A 20,356-nucleotide genomic window follows, 5' to 3' on the forward strand; every position below is an offset into this window, starting at 1 on the left:
ACTGAATGCAAATGTTTTTATAGATCTAAAATGCTTGTCCACTTTTGACATTAGCATCTTTAAGATCACACCATCTTTCAAAAATGAACGCTCAGTAACACTCAGATCTGCTCAGTTCACTGCAGTCGTACTTTGTCTGGTATCAGTATTTTATTATGGCTACATTTAGTGAGTATTGAAAACTTTAGGCCAATATTACTGCGTGATTAAATAATGTTTGCTGGCTTTTTTTTCTTCTATGTATCTGTGTGAATCACGTAAATTCAACAGCTCTTTCATTCTCTTGTAAAGTGGAAATGTTATTATCGAGTCACTGTATTTCTACATGTTTCTGAATCTCTTTGGTAAGACACAGAGGAAAATACATGTTGACAAAGTACTACCACACCCTAAGGCTGCAGTGCTCCTTGTGCTTATTGTTTGATGAGCATGGCAGTCATTGCAAGCACATTCACAACAACGCAGAACGTTTCTTGAACTATTCGCCACTACGTTCCTAACTCTCTCTCCTTGTGTCTGTGTTGCAGCTCGGACTGGGGCGGTTATAGGGGACTTCGGGCGTCTGTACGAGCAGCAGTATGGAGTAGCTCTCTTCAACAAAGTTCGTTTTGACATAGAAGGAGGAGGTGGCCCGCAACCCCAGCTGTTGCATCGCAAGGTAAAACCGCTGAAAGTTCTGCCTGGAAAAACACTGTAAAACTGTAAAAATTAGGTGGCCTCCGTAGAGAGGACCCTCTCCAGATGTAAATATCAAGTGTCTAACTATAAAGGGTCCATTCTAATCTAAAGAAAACAAGTCATACAATTAAGTAGATCACACAATAGTGAAAACATCACTAGGATTATTTTGTATTCACTTTCTGCCATTGAACCCTTTCACCTAAATCTTACACACTGAACCTTTAGGATTTACCAAGACTTACTAAGTCAGAATTATGAGATGATCGTTTAAAACTTAATTTCAATTTAAGTCAGAATTATTAAATTATAATTAAATTGTAATTTCATACCTTTTAACAGGTTTACAGGTCATGACATGTCTGCCAAATGGAAACAAGTTATGATACAGATTAGGAATTTTCAAACACAATTCATTGACAATAAACCAACTACTGTCCCGAAGTCAAACCCCAGTAGGGCAGACCTGTTATCGTTCTCAGACAATCCATTTCTAAATAGGTTGTAAATTGACTCCAGACTTTATAAAACTGTTAAAGTTCCTCTGAAAAGATAAGAGCCCCAAGAGGCATGAACTCCAACCGATACTTATCCACTGTAACGGGTCCCTCTTCCACCCACATTAATAATGATAGCATAACCCTTTATTTGTCCCACAATGGGGACATTTTCTAAGTTGTGGCAGCAAGAGAACAGTCAAAAAATACTGGTAAGTCAAAGTGAAAAAAAATGGATAAAATACAGGGTATTTGCATTAGTGCAGGACTAAAAAGCATAGGAGTGGTAATAGTCCTTTTATTTTGGTACTGGCTTAAAATGTGTGCAACATTCAGAATGAAAAGTAGTGAACTTCTGTCCACATTTGTAACTGTAATCTTGTTTATTTATTCTTTGATCAGGTTCAAATCATAACATTGGCAATTTGATCAAGAAAAATGCTTATGCAGTTAATGTCTTTTTAAAGTAAGGCATCAAATATGTCTAGGTACCCTAAATCCCCATGTAGCCTATAGCACAGCAACCCAGAAGAGCAAGGGCATTATTCTTACATGTCCTAATCAACAGTCGGCTCTGCTTAGGAAAATAATACTAACTAGGATTAAGAGACATCAGTGACAAATTGATTTGAGATGTGAGTTCCTATATCATGCAACCTACCTGTGCAGTGTATGAACATGTCTTTGTGGTGTTTAAGGTTTGAGCTGAATGCGTTGTGTTCCACAGATTCCTCTGGAGAACAAGTCCATCTTCTCTGGCTCACTCTTTCAGTACCTGGAGGAGAACAAGAAATGGAGGAACCGCTTCTTCTTCATCCCGGACTCCTATAACATCAACTTCTATGACAACAAAGTGGTGAGTGGAAAATACTGTCTTCTTTATAGGATACAAGTTTGATTCACTGCTAGATGTGTTAACTCTGCCCCGGTCTATCACCAGTCCCATGACAGAGGTCTCACTCCCAAAGGAACCATCAACTGTGCTGGCTACAAAGTGCTGACATCCATGGAGCAGTACCTGGACCTGATCAGCAACAGCCTGCCTGGTGAGGATGGGGGGAGGGGAGGTGAGGTGGGAATCAGAGACGGTAGCAGCAACATGCTGATATTCATGTGCAGGATTATTTAATTTATCTTTTTTTCGTGACCAGGTTTCCAAAACAATGAAATATAACTGTTTATTTCCATATAACTATGTTTTGTCAGGGTTGAAATATTAGCAGTCAAACACAGGACAGCTAAAACTCTGGACTGGTAGTAACATTAGCATATTTTCATGATGAGGTTGATAAGGGTTTCTGCTGATTTCCTGTCTAGTCCTGAGTAATTTGATTACAAGTATAAAAGAAGAAGTTTGAATTGAAACATCATCCGGGATGATTGAAGTATGATTAGAGCTATACAGTTTGAGGACCCAGCTTCATATTCTTTGCCTAAATGAAGTCGACTTTACTTGACTAGTAAGGAAAATATAATATTTCATTATCTGGTCTGTATTTGGTTTAGGTCAGGGGCAGGGGAGGAAAACCTTTTTCTTAGCAACGGTCATTTCATTTTTATAAAATGCTTAGAGATCTATATAAAAGTACTGAACACACTTGGCACATTAACCTCTCTACTGTGATGGCTGGAACGGTTTCTCTAAACTCGGTCTCAGTGAACAGTCAGTATTGAAAACAACTGTAGAGCTGTAGGTTGTGCAAACTTCAGTTCATGCCTTGGACAGAGGGAGCTTGTTGTACCTGCTGTAGCTTTGATCTTGTTGTCTCTTTGCACCTCAAAGATTTAGTGTTGTAGATCATCAGGCACATCAGCTTGTTCCACAGTAACATAGTTTAACTGAGTTTAACAAGGTTAGTTTCTTCTATTTACTCCTCATGTTCCAAAGCCTTTGCCAAATGCCTGACGGAGTTAAGCAAACACACCAGTATATTGAGAAATCATAGCAGGCACCTGGTAGTGCAGAGTAGGAAAATGCAGTGTTACCCTTTTCCAGTTGCACTTGCCACAGCATGCACAGCTTGCAAAGACAGTTATCCCGCCTTCATATCAAACTAGGCAGTGAGCCCATGCACGAAAATACAGTGGAACTTGTCTGTTCATCACAAGTCAGAGTTTGCATTTTGCACATTGTAGAGGATTGGTTTGTCCAGAAAGATTGGGACTTGAGTGCTATTTAAGATAATGATTTTAATTTATGCTTGATTGCACAGCATGCATTGGTCATCCTTTACCTGCTGATGACTACACAAACAAATTCAAATGCATTAAGATATTCATTATTGTATTATGCCTGTTTTTCCCCAGATGTGAAAGCCAAGGTGGGAAGTTCTCCATTCCTAAAGTGTGCCAGTCAGTTCCCGCTGATCCTCTGGCAACCTTATGGACGTCACTACTACTTCTGTGTGGGGACAGAGAAAGAGCAACAGAAGTGGCAAGCTGTCCTACAGGACTGTGTCCGTCATGCCAATGATGGTGAGGCCTTCTACTTACTCCTGAACCAAACTTATACACACACACACATGATCCAAACTTCTGACATGGGGATTGGCACTTATCATACACTTATTAGCTACAATGTTGGAAATGAAAGAGTTATAGGGCACCATGACATATTAAAATGCTCTGAGGCATCATGGGAGAGTCTGTGGCTGCCCAGGGCTTCAAGTGGGAGGGAGTGGCTCAAAGTTTCCCAACAAGTGGTTTGAGACTGAAAAGCTGTGGCTCAAACACGTTGGGTAATTTGCTCTGTTCATTTTCCCTGTTGCTATTACCTTCAGTACCTTCAGAGCTCTGTAATTATTCCAAAAACGTGTGGGTATTGATAACAGTTTTAAATTATCTTTCAAAAATGTTCAAGAAACCATTTTAGCGTCAGCTCTGTAAAATAACACCGGGTGATGTTACAGCTGTGAAATGGTCTGCCCCAGTATCATTCCACTTTTAAGTGTATCATTATTTCATGTTAGAATAGCATTTTTTCTGAGGTGAGCAACAGTAGTGTTTTTTGCCCCTCTCCACTATGAAGCATATAAGTAGTGTTATGGATATGCTTTAGTTACTTGATTTTAACTACAGTGAGTTCAGGAAATATTTGGTTAGGGGCACAATTTTCATTATTTGGGCTCTGTCAATAGCATCACGATCATTTGACAGGCACAGTCATACATGTGCACATGTATGCACTTATACATAAAGACTTTTTCTTCAGGGCTAGGGGACAATTCTTTAGCTCACTTTTCAACCCACATCTAGCAGCTTTCCTGTTGCACAGTAGTTAACAAAGGAAGGACATCCCGTTTTCACCAACATGGGTATCATTTTGGTTCATGCACCAAAAATATTTTGACCATACTTAAATTTGCAAGGCCCCTGAAAATTAGTTTCCCAGTTGTAAGCAAAACATAGCAGGTGCGACCTGTGATGGCATTGGAGGGCTTGTCATATTCTAATGGTTGGAAAAGGGGGATCAGGAGGACAACAATGACAAAGGCGTGCGAAAAATTATTGGGTATCAATGTTATTTTCCACTTTGCTACAATTATTTTTTGATCCACGATGTGTTTCAGCTCAGATTAGCAAGAGGCAGGTCCAGGAGGAACCTGTCACTTCAACCTGAGCTTAACTACACCTCTGCTGCTTTGCATTAAGTGTTCATTAACTGACAGGTGCTACATTTATCCAGCAGACCTGCAGGTACATTCTCAGACGTAGTAATAAACAGACTGCACGAGTGGTATTCTGCTCTGTTTTCCATAATTCAACATCTGGTTACTTGTGTGCAATAGAGTTAATCTAAGATATGATAGTAATTTGTAAGTTGCTAGTGCAGCTGTAATGTTCAGATTTCATCTTCTTATGAAGAAGTCCGAATGTGGTAAAAACATAGTTAGCGTACATATTCATTAATTAAACGTCTGATTTGTTTTCTTTTTGCTCATTAAGAGCATGTTTCCTGGGAAACACAGCTCGCTGGGCCCTGGTTTGTCTTCCTCTGCTCACTGAAACTAAAGCTCGGGATTTCAGTGCTGTCAGAGTCGATGTTTAAAGCAGCTTAGTGCTTTGGACCCTTGAAACAAGACTGTCATTTTCATTATGAATCATTGTTTACACAAAATGTGGTGCAGCTATGGTTGTGAGTCAGAGTTACACAATGGTGTCTCTAACTTCCCTTCTCATTGAGGTGACTGAAATGGTGAATATGTACTGTAGTTCCTGAGGCGGTTTTTACAGTGCGGCTCACCAACAGCACATTGTTTAGACTAAGTCTGCTCCTTATCAGTGTTTCATTTCTTTAAATACCTTGAAGCCCTGGCTTTATTTCACTGTGTTTTTTAAACATAATCATTCTTGGATCTTTTTGAAGCACTGAAGGGACAAAAAGCCTCAGACTTTAGACTCACTCGGTTTTCATTAGCTGTAATTTTCAGTCATAAAACTTGAATATGAAAACCAGAAAAACGAATAAGGTTATGCAGCTAAGCAACCTCACAAGTAGATTTCCATTCCTCCTTAATGTCTGAGCAGAGAATTGATTGGATGCCTGTACGAGTTGTGAGGGCAGGGGCTGTGAAGAACCTGAAAGAGGAAACGGCACCAATAGTTAACATGCCTGAGCTGTGACACAGACCAGCTGTATGACGTGGAAGCGGCTGAATGCTTCCATATGTTCTCTGTGTACCACACAGAGCTTTGGGACCTGTGCTGGCTTTTTAACAGCTCTTTTAAACAAGGTGTGGGTGCACCAATCTCAACCCAGGTCAAAAAGTCATTCTTCTCCACACAGGAGGTTCTGTCAGTGGTGAAACACAGGGCAGGGTTAACCCACATGGAGACCCTGGAGCCTGTCCTCTCTGTGTATTATTTACTCTTCAAAAACACAATTTTTTAGTAATTTGTATTGAAGTGAATTGGAAATTACCCTAACATAAGCTTACCTTTTATTCATTTGTATTTTGTGAAGCACTCTGTAACCTCGTTTAGATAAGTGCCGTACAAATAAAGTTATCCACTAGTTGATACTTTATAAAGCCTTCCTCATTGTGCAAGCTACTGACTTTTCATAGTCAGTTTATTTGAGCTATGAAGAATGGATATTGACAAGAATCCCCTCAACACACAGTCTTAAAATGAAGATATAATCCGGGATCCTTTAAAAGGGTTTGGTCTTTATAGTTGAAGTATTTTATTGGTTTATATTCTCAAACAAACCAAACAATACATGTCAACTGTTCAGAGGCCTTGGGAGTTCAGTGCCCTGTGGCAACCGCCTGCTTGGTCTAGTTGATTAAGTGTGATGCGTTGGTCACTTAAACCTAATGGGGAAGGAGAGGGAGCTCAGTGATGTAATATAGAGTTTCCCCTGACGGCCATGTTTCGTGCTGGAGTTGAAGTAATGTGGTTGTGATAACTAGTACACTTTGGTCCTGAACAAGATCAGAACTCTTGCCCACACATTGAGATTCCAGGTCTGTTGTTGTGTTGTGTATTCGGAAACATAAATTCTCACCACCAGCAGACTATGCTGAGGGATGTGAGGGGCACGGGCTGTAAAGTCTGTGTGTCATGTGAAGTTGACTGTAGCTATTTAAGAGCAAAGTATGGATATTAAGCCTCCTTCTCTGTAAAGCTGGCAAGAGCAGCCTACACTAACAGATAAAGTCCACCCCCTCATATTGGCCCATCCAAAAGTTACGCCCCCAAAACACATGGACACTTTCTGCCTGACAACTGCTCACTAACTGCTGGTGTCTATCTACACAGTGCTATCGACTGTGCTTCAGCTGTGTACGTTTCGCCGCCTGAAGACTCTGGTCATGTGCAGTGACAGCACAGGCAGGATGTGCATAGTTAGGAGGATTAGTTACTGACAGGTATGCCGGCCAATCTTTTATTTCGGACCAAATTAAATTATTTGTCTTTTTGACCACTTATAAGGACACGGAGAGCATTTGAACAAATAAGATAAAAAGTGAAACAACTTATCAACCCCACCCCTCCAGTCTGGATGTAGCACTCTAGTGGTTGACACACAACTGATCACAACTTAATCACAACAAGCCCCCTCTTACACCCTGTTGATAGAACTTTGAATGATATCACTTTAGAAAAGTTGTAGCATGTTATTTCATAAGAAGAAAGATTATGATGCATCATCTGATCACTAGTTTCACAATCTCCATGAGTCTCAAATTATAGGCCCCTTATATGTACTGGCTGTTCACAATGGTGAATAGAACTCACAGAGCACTAGTGGCCCCACAGGGTTGGATTGTTATTTGAAACACATTTAGCAGTTTCTCAATGGTTCATTTAGGTGTGCATCGCTGTTGGCAAACACACTCTTCTTTCAACCACTCTCAGTAGATAAAGGCACGTTGAACAGACGGGCTGTTCATTACCTAATTTATGAAGATGTGGATATCCTCCATGTAATCTTTTAAAGTGTTCTTTGGAAAACAGTTGCATGTTAGAGTGTGTCTGCACAGGGCAGGGCTTTGCCTCTAGTGTGGGGAATATAGCTCTCCCTCATGAGCCACAAACACTGGATCCCATGAAGCTTGATTGTTGTTTGCCGACCTTATGAACTAATAAATTGCTTTGGATTCTCATCAATCAAATGTTCATCCTTGCAAACTCACACTTTTCAAGTGCCTGAGATGGAAAGCGATGTTCCACCCGAGCTTAAGTGCTGTACGTCTGATGTATTTAGATGGTTGTTCTTCAATAGTTTAGTATCTCTACCCTGGAACAACTGACCGCAGCAAAGGAAATATGAAAGACTGCTTGTTGTTTGGCAAATGTCAGACATTTGAACTCCAAACATTATGTTCAGCACCTGGCAAATGTCATACATACAGTGAACTGTAGTGGAAACAGCATCATGCTATGAGGGGTCTTCTCAGCAACAGGGACAGGGATGTCATGGAGTGTCCCAAAATGTTGAATGTTTTACATGAAGGTTTCTCATGAGTTTTTCTTGCCCTGTAATGTAAAGGGTTAAGATCACAGAAGAGCCTGGAAATCTGAATTTTGGGTTTGTTTCAAATCCTATGAAAATAATAACCTCCTCTTTGAAAGGGTCTTGGAACTTCCTGTCACAGTTCATACTAGGAACTCTGGTCTTGTCACTGCCCTTCCCCCTACATACGCACACACATCCTGGCTTTGTCATAGTGGGGAGTTTTCACGCACTGTCCAATAAGGCTCAACAGCATTTCAAAATCAGCGTGTATATTTTATCACAGTGTGAGCATGCTTTACTGCTTCTAAGCAGATTGTAATTTACTTTGGAAGGCAGCCAACATGAGGAATGTAGAAACGTTTATCAAAAGCTTTGTCTTTCTCATGCACTATTTGACTCCAGTGTTTACTACTGATAGTGAAGCTGAAACAGCACACACCAACACACTAGTCAGTTTTTGATTTAAGCTACTTCAATAAACCACATTATATTAGATAAAAGATTTACTTCCATTTGTTTCCTTTCGTCTCATCGCACAACATAACGGCCATTACCACATGTTTCCTTTTCATTTAAAATAAAGAGGAATGGCTCTATACATACAGTACTTAATAAAGTGTGTTGCTGCAGATAGAGGAAAGATATAATAGAGCAGGGCTAGTAGCAAACATGAGCATTGACTTAGCTGAGGCAAGGCCTGCAGTTGTTTAGATCTTGGTCTGGGTTTTCAAAGTGCTCTTGGAGGAACTTTGGTAGACCGGCCAATCCTGGGAGAGTTCACCACTGTTCCAAGTTTTCTCCATTTGTATATAATGGCTCTCGATGTTTTACTGGAGTCCCAGAGTCTTAGCAGGGGCTTTGTTACCACTCCCAGGCAGATGGATTTCATTGACTTTGTTTCTCATTTGTTCTTTAATTCGTTTAATCTTGGCATCATGTGTCGTAGTAGTCTAGTTCACTTTGTCAGACAGGTTCTATTGAAATGTGGTTAATTGGTTGACTTTGAAATTTAGTGGGCAATTAGTTTTTCCCATTGGGCCAGGTAGGTTTGGATAGATTTTTTGAATTAATCATTTAATGATCTGAAAGAAGATGTGAGAAAATATACAAAAGTAAAATATATCAGCCTATACCTTTTCAGAGCACTGTAGATATATGTGCGCAGAAACAAACTGCTTGCAAATGCACTGGAAAGCTCTGTTCCCATAGGGTCATTAGTATACATGCTCTAGGAAGTATTGGCTCCGACTTCTTGTCTGTCATGCAACAGACAAAGACACAATGATGACTCCCAGGCACAGACACCAGCCAACAATCAGACTCATTGTAAGGAATACATATGCCGCTGTCTCTCTGTTTTCAGGTCAAAGGATATTTGTATTTTGTGATGGTCTTGCATAGCCTGCTGTGGTAGGCCATCACCGTGTTTGAAGATTTAAGAGAAGCATTTTATTAGTTTTCCAAAGGTCCCATAATTTTGTTGATCATGTGCTGGAGTTTAGAGAGAAACTGCCCTTCTCAGGATCCCTATGTGTGCTATCTGTATTCATTGGGAATTAATGTTAAAAGGGCAAAGCGTAAATGCATTCGGATCTACATGACCATGTAATTGATTACGTGGACATTCCATTACTTAAGTGGTAAAATCACAGATATAGTTTATAACATAAACATAACCTCCTTTCTATTTGACTGTCAACACATGGCAGTGTGAAGGTGAACCCCAACGACCCTCAAACTGAAGCAGCTACATGGAATTTAACCCTTTTTTCATGTTATTCTTAGCCCTGATTTCTGATTTTCCAATTATCATATGTCAATAATATTCTCTTTCTAAAACCTCATGGTAATAACAAAATTAAAAAAGGTCGCTGGCACTGTTTTTATTTTGTTGAGGAACTTCTTCTTGTACTTGAATGCTAACCGCTACTATTGTTTTCATCCCAGGTTTGTCAGAGGAGAAAAAAGTCCAAACACCTGCTTTTACTGATGCAGTACGCCACTACCGCCAAGCTCAAGGGCACTATGGCACCTGGGAAATGATGTGTGGTGTACCATCACAGGTAAGCATGTTGTCTCGTGAAAACAGTATATCACTGATGAGCTTTACCAGGCTTGGTTCCACATTTTAGTGCTTGAAGCATAAATCCGACTCCAAGCATGCTTCATTCTAAGCGTGGGTCACATTAATCAGGTCACATCAGCACATATAAAGACATTCTCCACATTCTTGCCTGAACTTGAGTTCTCGTTCTGTGATTGTGAACGTTCTGTCTTGTATGTACACTTGGTGGGACTGATACAGTGTTTCAAGCTTTGAAAAGCAACTTTACTGTAAATGCTGTCCTGCAGCTTAGGTCTGGTCAGATTTCTTTACCTCCGTCACTGGACAGTATTTTGTGAATGATGCAAACACATGGAGACCTCACATTATAGAGATGTTTCATATCATTCTAGACATTTTTCTGACTCTTAAATGGCTAATTGTAGAATACATCTTAAAGTAGCTGACAGGCTTATTAGTAACATCTAAGCATTTACTGGCTATTGGCCGGTGTGAGCTTCCACCCCTTGAAATTTCTCTCACAACGCTAAGTGAATTGACTTTTGAACAGAGCTGGTGTTCTCCAGTTATTTACAATGATAGAATAGCTTCTTTTCTATGGCTCTTTACTTATTGGAGAGGCAGTCTGAAAAGCTGCAAGGACAGCGTTTATATGTGTGAGTATTCTATACAGTATTATAGTTGGCAATTAGTTGGCAATCATTCATTCATCTTTTTCTTTTCTTTGTCGATAATTTTGAATTATCCCTGAGATGTTGTATGGTTAATACAATTTTTTTTTTAAATTAATATCTTGATTTTTTTGTCAACACATTCACCTTACAAATTATTTTACAATTAACTTCTGAACTGCCAATAATAAAAATTTCTTTTAAAATATTGCAGTATTTATCACTTTCATTGTCAAAAAGCACATGTACAGTTGGTTGGATTTCTTTCAATATTGGCCACCCAACTCTGCTTTGGGACACAAAATCTAAATTGAAAATTAGAGAACGTGATAAGACAACTTTGTTGTATTATTGAATCACTCTTTATTCACTTATTGTGATATTTAATGGGATTTCTTACTTTTCACCAGTAATCTACAATTTTTTCATTTAATTGTGTTTGTTATCATCACAATTGCAAACCTTAATCACAGTACATGTCATAAACTGTGATTTAGATATATATGGTATAACATAATTGATTATTTTGCTTATGCTTGTTGGATAAATACAGTCTAGCTTTACCAGCATGTTTAGTTGAACTTTTGCACGTGGTGAGTGGGACAATTGTGATCCTATGAGGTGTTTGTGTCGTGTTTTTCTTAAAGATCCTGTCTAACCTGGTGATGGAGAATCTCCTTCCTGAGCTGAGGGAGCTCATCTCCCCCCGCCTGAAGGGCAAACTGCATGAGAGGCAGAGGAACTGGATGCTGGTGAGAAACTGCTTCACACACATTACGCTGCACAGCTTTTGGTAAATACATGGAATCGTATACGTACATTTTTTACTCAAATCACAGATTATGAACTGTGAAAAATAAAAGAAAGATAAATACAGTATTTCATACTCGTGCACACAGTCTTATAAAACAAACAGTTTTACAGTTGTATTGATGTGAATTAAAACATAATAAATTGTTTTATCTCTTAGTAGAGGGACTTCACTGATTGGCTCATGTCTGTTTTTAAGAAATTCTTCTTTAATTATTGATTGTATAATTTGCTGACCTCTTATGCACAGCTCGAAAGAAAAAATATTGGACTGTAGACATATAAATTTGATCATCTTGAATTAAGCAGCTGAATAGACCCGGACTCTCTGCCTGTGTCTGTGTGTAGATCAGTGATGCAGTGTACAGCCTGGTGCAGGGCCAGTGTCAAACCCAGTATGATGCAATGGTGCAGAAGTGTGAGGCAGCCCGTTCCTCTCTGGAGGCTTCCATACGAAAAGACATGGACCAGATCATCACATCCAAGGAGCACGTCACCAACAAGATCAAGGGTTAGTGAGAGACCTGCATTTAAACCAACAGACTAACTTTCTGTTTTGATGATCTGCGGTACTAAATAAATTAAAATGTGGTGTCTGAAGTGGGTCACCAGAGGGATCATAAAATGACTGAGCTCTTGTAAATCATCAAGCACTGTCTTATTAAAAAAAGCACACAAATTAAACTGTAAATATAAATCAGGAGACAGATGCAGTGGAATGTGTTAGGCAGACATACAGTATGTAAACACAAAAGGAAAAGGTAAAATTGGTTCCATTTTGGTAAAGTATTAATGATAATATATATATATTGACTCAAGTGTATTACTGAAAATAAATGTACAATTTCTTCTTTAGACATATAATATTATTTATTACTAATTGATTGCAGTGTCACACCTCCGACTCATGGCCTGTATTTTGAGAAGCACTTCATGAGGGACTGTGACAACTGTTATATTCCTGCAACTTTTAAATTATCCAGTTTCTTCTGCCCGCATTACAGCATCAGATGGTATTACTTATTTTTTATTTAACGTTTAGTTCTTACATGACTGGAATTTTTATAGTAGCTCCACACTGAAGGAGATGTTTTATGGAAACCATGACCTGATCAGTAAACCTCCCTCTCCCCTCTCCCATGTTCCTCCCTCCTCCACACAGCCGCGGTTCTCCCCAAATCTGAGAAGCTGTTGAAGGTGAGCATCCAGCCCTACATCAGCTCCATCCTGGATGCCCTGATGGAGCCAACAAGCCGAGGCTTCTCAGAGGTCCGCGACGTCTTCTTCAGCGAACTGGTGGACATGAGCAAGAACACCCTCAATGAGGGCACCAAGGAGACCATGGCACAGGTGAGGAAGAAGAGGAGGTTAAGCATAAACTCTTAGTGTGGGCTGAGAGTCTTTGCTCGAAGCACAAGTGATGTGAACGTGATCCAAAATACGATACACAATAACTTGTATCAGCATCAACTGTCTAGTAAGAAATTAAAGTCTGTGTAACAATGACATGAAGCAATTTCAATAGTCTAGTATGGTTTGAAAAATTGACTGTTTTCTGTTCGAAACCTTGTCCTCAGCACATGGAGAAGATCTCCATGCTGGCCTTCCATCCAGTGAAGATGAACAGCTGCTATGAGAAGGTGGAGCACCTGAGCTTGGATGGTCTGCAGCAGAGGTTTGACGTGTCCAGCCCCTCAGTGTTTGTCCAGAGAGCCCAGATCCTCATGAGAGAGGTGAGAGAAACCACAACTGCCCGCCTCATTTTGCTTTTCAATTGAGTGTAGTCCGGCTTACTTATAGGTTAGATATTGGGCAGAGGGTTGATCCACATTTCCCAGTGTTAATTTATTGTAATTTTACTTTCATTGTTGCTTCGGGGGTTAGGGACAGTTTTTTTTTGTTGTTTTTATCAATTATGGGTAATATATATCTCAGATCGGACCAGTCAGACAGTGTAGGCTTTAAAAAACAGGAATTTGTCTAAAGATTTATTGGAAATATCTCAGTGTAGTAAGGCATTTTAAGCTTCAGGTTTCTACACATGCTACAACAAGTGAGTTAAATACTTGGTATGGGATCCTGGATACTAAAAACCACCATATTGTAACATAGTCGATCTGTCCTACTCCACATGAGATATTGGTGAACTCAATGAAGACGACTTAACAAGTCAATGAGTTCAAGGGCTGACAGGACAAACTCAATTCCTCCATTGTGCTGTCAGTGCAGAAATCTCATGAGACACTTCACAATCATTGACCAATAAAACCAATACTATGTGTACAACTATACACTCGAGCGAGTAAAGCTAGGGGAACCAAACTTTCAGAACATCCCATTCATCCTCTGTCTGCACCGGTCATCCTTTGAGGGTCATGGGTGGGGCTGGAGCCAATCACAGCTCAGACTGAGCGAGAGGCGACGATCAGTTTAGATTCTCAGAAACGTGGCGAACATGCCAACTCCCCACAGTAAGACCTCGGCTGAACCGGGATACAGACCAAGGAGCATCTTACTATAAGGCAACAGCGCTGAACATTGTACCAATATGCCACCCACCCTTAACACTGTTTTTTTTTTTTTTATTTAAGTCTGAGTTAGACATTAAGTATATTGTTTATTTCATCTAAACCAGGGTGTTGATATGGTGTTAAATAAGACAGTTGAGTAGAAAAAAAAAAACCTTTATTCAAGTTAAATCATTACTTCATAGTAATTGTATTACCTGGCTTAGTTCTTTGAGGGGTAAATTCTGAAAAATGCAATGACATAAAATGTCAAATGTCAAAAAGCCCATGGCCTGTGTTCATCGTCCATGTATCGTCCAGACGTGTGCACAGCAAGCACTCTGGCATCCAGAACCCCCATTGAGAAATCACTTATCCTGATCTCCAGAGTGGGTCATGGGGCCAGTTGGGGGAGGGATGTTTGAACTTTAATTCAAGGTCATTCAGAGTTCAAGTGCTGTGAAGAAAACTTTGGCCTGGTTCCGACCTGGTAAATCTGTCCCACAGATCCGATCACAGGTTATCAGCTCAAAGTTCAAGTGTGAATTCACCCAGGATGCATTGAGGACACATTCAGAGGAGGACTGCAACACATGTGGCCACATTCTTTTAGCAGCTTGAAATGTGTCCTGGGCCACACTGAAAGACCGCCTGCTCCTCTTACCCCCTCTACAGTTTCATAATCCACTCAATGTATTTCCACGTGGTTTAATCTATTTGACACAATATCAACACTGACTGACGCATTGATTTAATTTTTTTTTTTTACAATTTTAAATAAGTACAATCTTATTTCATTGTAGTCAGCGCAGTCTATCTCACTCTCACTCTCAAGGATAACCACTTCTATAGTCAGACTGGCTAAAACAAATCTTGTCTAGTTATTGAATAGAAAGCAGGGAAGTGAGACCTGGGGCCTGTACTGCAAAGCAACTTCAATATACCCAGGATATCGTTTCATCATCCAGCTTCACTTTACCTAACATTGGTCGGTTTGGCGAAAGCAACATTCAAGAGGGACTTTCAACAAAGTGAGATGTAAATGATGAGCTAGAAATAAAAAACCGAGAAATAACCTTTTAATTGTTTAAATTTAAAGTATGAGGCTAAAGATAAAACTCTATATTTGTTTGACACCTGATGCAAATATAAAGTTCAAGTGATGTCAGACTGTTTGCTGCCAAAGCAGATAGGAGATAAGGGAAGTAGTTATTGTGTGATGAGCTCTGTCTGAAATGTTAAACCTGGAAGCTCCCTTGTTCTGGCACTGCAGATAACAATAATATGGCGAGTAATAAAATATCTTGTATTTTTCTTGTTCTTTTGAGTGGAGTTTAGTTCTTTAAAAACTAGATTAATAAATGTTATGTATTTTTTAAATAACTACACTGGAAAAAAAAGAATATTTCTCCTCATGTTATTCTGGTCATTATTGACAGAATAAGAAAGTTATCAGGTATCATGTAACAATCAAATAATCTTTTTTGAATTGAAAGTAAGTCGCAGGATACTGTAGAGTGAAAACTCTGGTTTCCAGTGATCTGATTGGTCAGTAATTGGGCTGTAAACAGGTTTTGAGCTGTTATCCTGAGCTAAACCTGTTCTGACAATGGCTGAGGGGTTCAATATAAGTTACCATGGTGATTTTTCCCTGTGAGACATGAACCAGCTTTGTCAGACTGAAAACCTGAACAGCAGGATTTCTGGAAATCGAGTTGTCGTACAGGCCCCTGACCAGTGTTCACTAGGGACACATTCTAATATCAGCTGTGAGCTGACAAACTCAATATTTTCAATCATTTCCTCACATCATACACTGAAAAAGTATAAGTTAAATATTCTGCTTCAAACTCAATTTAGAAGCTGATCTGAAGTAGATGTTCAAATTTCCATTTTCTAATCTTTACTCGCATAGACTTTTATGTTTAGGGTTGAAAATTCACTTGTACACTTTAATATCAGTTCTCATCAGAGTAAAAGACATCTCCATGAATACATCATAAATATTACAAATGCATTCTAGAACACAAAGCTAATCAGACACCAGGCTTCAGTATATTTCACTCAAATACAGGACATATCTTGATTAATGGATAGGGAGCTCATAATGCAGCTCCTGATAACTGTAGGTGAATCAGGCCAATATTTGAGTTTTGTTGCCACAGGGAATCATTTAGTTCACATTAGATTATCAAGCCTTGATGATATTTGAAGAGCTTGGTGGACTCATTTGTGTTCATTGTGTTCATTTGTTGTCCCTGTTTGAACTCAGTAGAACACGTTCCCACTCGTATTATACTTGTAAATGATTCAATGATTTATGCAGGACTTGGAGTCCAAATCTAGTTTTTCAGAAACAATTAAACATGCATGTTAGTGTATCTGAGATCACAGGGATTTTCCAGTTTGTGGTGAAGAAGCTTCAATCTGCTCGGAGTTGAGAGGAGGCTCAGGTTGAGGCAGAAACAGTAGAACTGCAGAAAGGTGAACACCTTCTACTAGTGGCTCAGAGAACTAAGAGGCAGGTCATTTAGTCCAAAGTAGCATTTGTTTAAAGATTTGAGCTACAAACTGTATTATAACTTTGAAACTTTCAGTATATGTTGGTTCAAAAAACAAATATTTTATTTACCATTTTTAATATGATCAATAATAATGAATCCTACTGATGTGTGTGTGTGTGTGTGTGTGTGTGTGTGTGTGTGTGTGTGTGTGTGTGTGTGTGTGTGTGTGTGTGTGTGTGTGTGTGTGTGTGTGTGTGTGTGTGTGTGTGTGTGTGTGTGTGTGTGTGTGTGTGTGTGTGTGTGTGTGTGTGTGTGTGTGTGTGTGTGTGTGTGTGTGTCCACAGCAAATGGACGATGCTGTTTATACGTTTGAACAGATCCTTCACCAGAGTCTGGAGTCTCAGGGCACAGAGGAGCTCTGTAAGACCATCCAGCGCTGCCAGGACAGAGTCATCAAGGTAAAACACCCACAAACAGGACAAGGCTAGGAGATCCAAGCTTTGGCAGCATCCACACTAATAAGTTCTATTTTGTTATGTTCATATCATGCGTCCACATTACTCAAGAGTTTTCAAGCCTCTAAAGCAGAGACTCTGGAGCCTCAATCCTGGGATTGAGTTTTAGTCGGGATGGACAGAAACTTTGATGTTGACACTGTCACACATATTCTTTCCTGATTGGAGCTTAACAGTCACAATGTAGCTTTGAATTGAATGGAGTCAGGATAATGAATTGATAAGAACAATCCCCTGATCTTTCTTTTCACCAACTTCTTTTGCAACCGTTGGAGTCGCCCTCTGCTGGTCATTTGAGGGAGTACAGGTTACAGGCACTTCCTCATTGGCTTCATCTTTCAGACCCATTTTAAGTCTTTGTTTCCACCACTGGTTACACATCTTGCGCGTGCTTAATCAAACACTTTGAAGGAGGAAATTTCTTATAAATTCAGAAAGAATCAGTTGACAAATAAATATTCAATGTCAGACAAAACTCCTGTGTGTGTTAATCATGTGTTTCTTGGGTTTTTCAGAAGTTTGACTATGACAGCAGCACGGTGAGGAAGCGTTTCTTCCGCGAGGCTCTCCTCCAGATCTTCATTCCCTACATGCTGAAGCAGCTCGGCCCCTCCTGTGGCTCGGTGAGTGCCTGAGTACAAACAACAGTGTTTTGTGTAAAAGTGCAGTGTCAGCAGAGCTCTTCTGATACAGAAATTTACAGACCGGTGTTGAGCTGGATGTATGATGGTTTAAGAACAGACACACAAAGATTTTGGATAAGGATCTCTTACATTTATTTATTAAGGACGATTTTTAATCAGCTCTCGCTGTCATTTACATGTCTCGCTTAATTCACAGTGATAATTATCCAGTTTTAGTTGTAGCCAGAGGCTTTTTGTATAGTTGGGATGTGATGGTCAGGTTTTATATGAGGGGATTTTACCTTTGAAAGGACAGTGTCAGCTTTAAACTTTCCAAAATGTCATCAGTCTCCACAGGCTGTGACAGATCTTTTTTTTGTCATTGTGATTTTTGCAAGAAGTACCAAACCTTTTGTTGTACATTTTCATCTCGTTTGGAAATAATATGAACCTTTATTTTACACATTTATGTTGTTGTGATCTGTACGGTTTCTGCTGATTGTCAGAATTGTAGTTTTTATATTTTTGTTAGAGGAGCTATGTGCTGTCTACTCTACTGTAGTTACCTTTATGACTTTTAGGTAGAATAACTTTAATGCCTTACCATAACGGCTCATTAACTGTGTTCCATTGATGAGACCTGTTGTTAGCAAGCTAACAAATAACCTACAAACGTGTGTTTTAAAACAGCAATGTTTTACTGACAAGTGAGAAAATAACAGGACTGATACTGACTTACTCGCATCAGCATTTGTGTGAGGCCTACATTTGTGTAGAGTTCCAGTGCTCTCTGGTGGAAAAACAATGCAACAACAACACTGTTACTAAAACAACTCTAGCCCTTGGGTTTGACTTCCACTGGATTCATTTACTGTTTTTAATAGACAATAATGAAGCCCACAATCAATTTATCTGCAACATGTGGTAATGTGTGAGGATATACATGAGGATGACTTGTATATAATATGTTGTCTTGATGTATGTTTCAAAAAAGTGTGCGTAAGAAATAATCAAATGGAAATATTTTGTCTACCTTTGTCAAGGCAGACATTTATCTTTGCTTACATGTGCAAAAAGTGCTGTAAAAGGTAGACCGCATGTCACATCCAAATAACTGTTTAAATTAAACACACAACAACAAAATTGTATTGATTCATATAAAGTTGGCATCATGCTGAGTGACTGTCTCCTATTGATTAAGATATTTTATGGCTCAGGGACAGATTATTTCCTGTAGATGTTTTTCTTTGCACTGGGGGCTCTGTGCCTTTGAACTGAGGGCAGGAGCTGGAAGTACTAATTTAGGGGTTGACTGTAGTCGTTAGGATTTTGCTAAATAAGAGTTGTACTGCTCTTCTATGGTGACAGGACAACAGGGCTTGTTTACAGCCTGTAATTGTACTACCCAGTGTTATGTCTGTCGAAAGCTTTGTCTTATTTTTGCCACATGAGTATCCAACGCAGTCTGCAGCTCCACCTCACGACCCTTTACTGTAATGGGTTTAAATAGAGGCGTTGGACTTGCTGTGTTTGTGGCCACCTAGACACGTTTCTTTTGATTAGGTTACATTGAACAAAAGACCGCTGTCATCAAACCATTTAATGAGTTCTGTTACATAGTAAGAATACGCATTTAATTACTCAGCATTTGTAAAGCGTGCCACTGATGCCATATTATCTGCGTACTTGACTAGAGTGAGATTATCTGATTTATACAATACTGCTGACCATGGTGTGAAGTGAACTATCATTGTTCTGCTGATGACTGATTCTCCAAACCAAGTTATAAATTGCCTGACAAGTGTGGAAACAATGGATGAGCAACAAGTTTCTCAAACTAATCGAAGATAAAACCTAAATTCTTGTAATTGGTACTGATGATCAGAGACGAGAGATTATTAGAAAACTTGCAAGTCTGGGGCGTCCCAACGAATCAACAGTAAAGAGCCTGGGCGTTACACTTGTCTCTGATTTTAATCCACACATAAACAATGTCACAAAGATTGCCTTTTATCATTTAAGAAACATTGCAAGAATAAAACCGTACCTCACTCTGGAAGATGATTGACTCATGCTTGACAGGAACATACATTTTTAAACGTTTATAGGAATATGTTCAAAAGTGTTCCCTCAGGTCGTCTACCACGATCTTTGCTCAAGATCCCCCATAAATTATAAAAAGTTTGGGGAATTAGCTTTCTGTTGCTATGCACCAAGTGTTTGGAACAAACTCCCACCACACATCAGACAAGCTTCTTCTGTTGATAGTTGTAAGAAAAAACTCAAGACCCATTTCTACGATCTTGCTTTTAATTCAATACATTATTTTTATCCTAAGTCTTTGTTTTACTGCGAACGTGTTCTTATCGATCTCTTATGTCATGTCTATGATTTTATTGTAAAGCACTTTGAGCTGCATTTTATGTAGGGAAGGGGCTGTATATAAAATGTCTTATTATTAATATCATCTGTATTACACATAATAACAAAACTGAGAATAATATTGGTAATAAAATGAAACC

The 20,356-nt window shown here is 39.3% G+C and overlaps 1 protein-coding gene across 1 annotated transcript in view; it reads left to right on the forward strand.

The window, feature by feature from the left end:
• niban2b (niban apoptosis regulator 2b) overlaps positions 1 to 20,356 on the forward strand; it is a 33,677-nt gene that overhangs the window by 11,413 nt on the left and 1,908 nt on the right. The window contains exons 2-12 of the mRNA XM_061071982.1: positions 528 to 658; positions 1,903 to 2,031; positions 2,116 to 2,221; positions 3,483 to 3,650; positions 10,087 to 10,202; positions 11,523 to 11,627; positions 12,034 to 12,196; positions 12,848 to 13,035; positions 13,263 to 13,418; positions 17,041 to 17,154; positions 17,727 to 17,834. Coding sequence (XP_060927965.1) covers positions 528 to 658; positions 1,903 to 2,031; positions 2,116 to 2,221; positions 3,483 to 3,650; positions 10,087 to 10,202; positions 11,523 to 11,627; positions 12,034 to 12,196; positions 12,848 to 13,035; positions 13,263 to 13,418; positions 17,041 to 17,154; positions 17,727 to 17,834 — 1,484 coding nt within the window. The remainder of the gene's footprint in view (positions 1 to 527; positions 659 to 1,902; positions 2,032 to 2,115; positions 2,222 to 3,482; positions 3,651 to 10,086; positions 10,203 to 11,522; positions 11,628 to 12,033; positions 12,197 to 12,847; positions 13,036 to 13,262; positions 13,419 to 17,040; positions 17,155 to 17,726; positions 17,835 to 20,356) is intronic.

The sequence above is a fragment of the Limanda limanda genome, chromosome 5 (genome assembly GCF_963576545.1).
Source record: "Limanda limanda chromosome 5, fLimLim1.1, whole genome shotgun sequence".
Taxonomy (NCBI): domain Eukaryota; kingdom Metazoa; phylum Chordata; class Actinopteri; order Pleuronectiformes; family Pleuronectidae; genus Limanda; species Limanda limanda.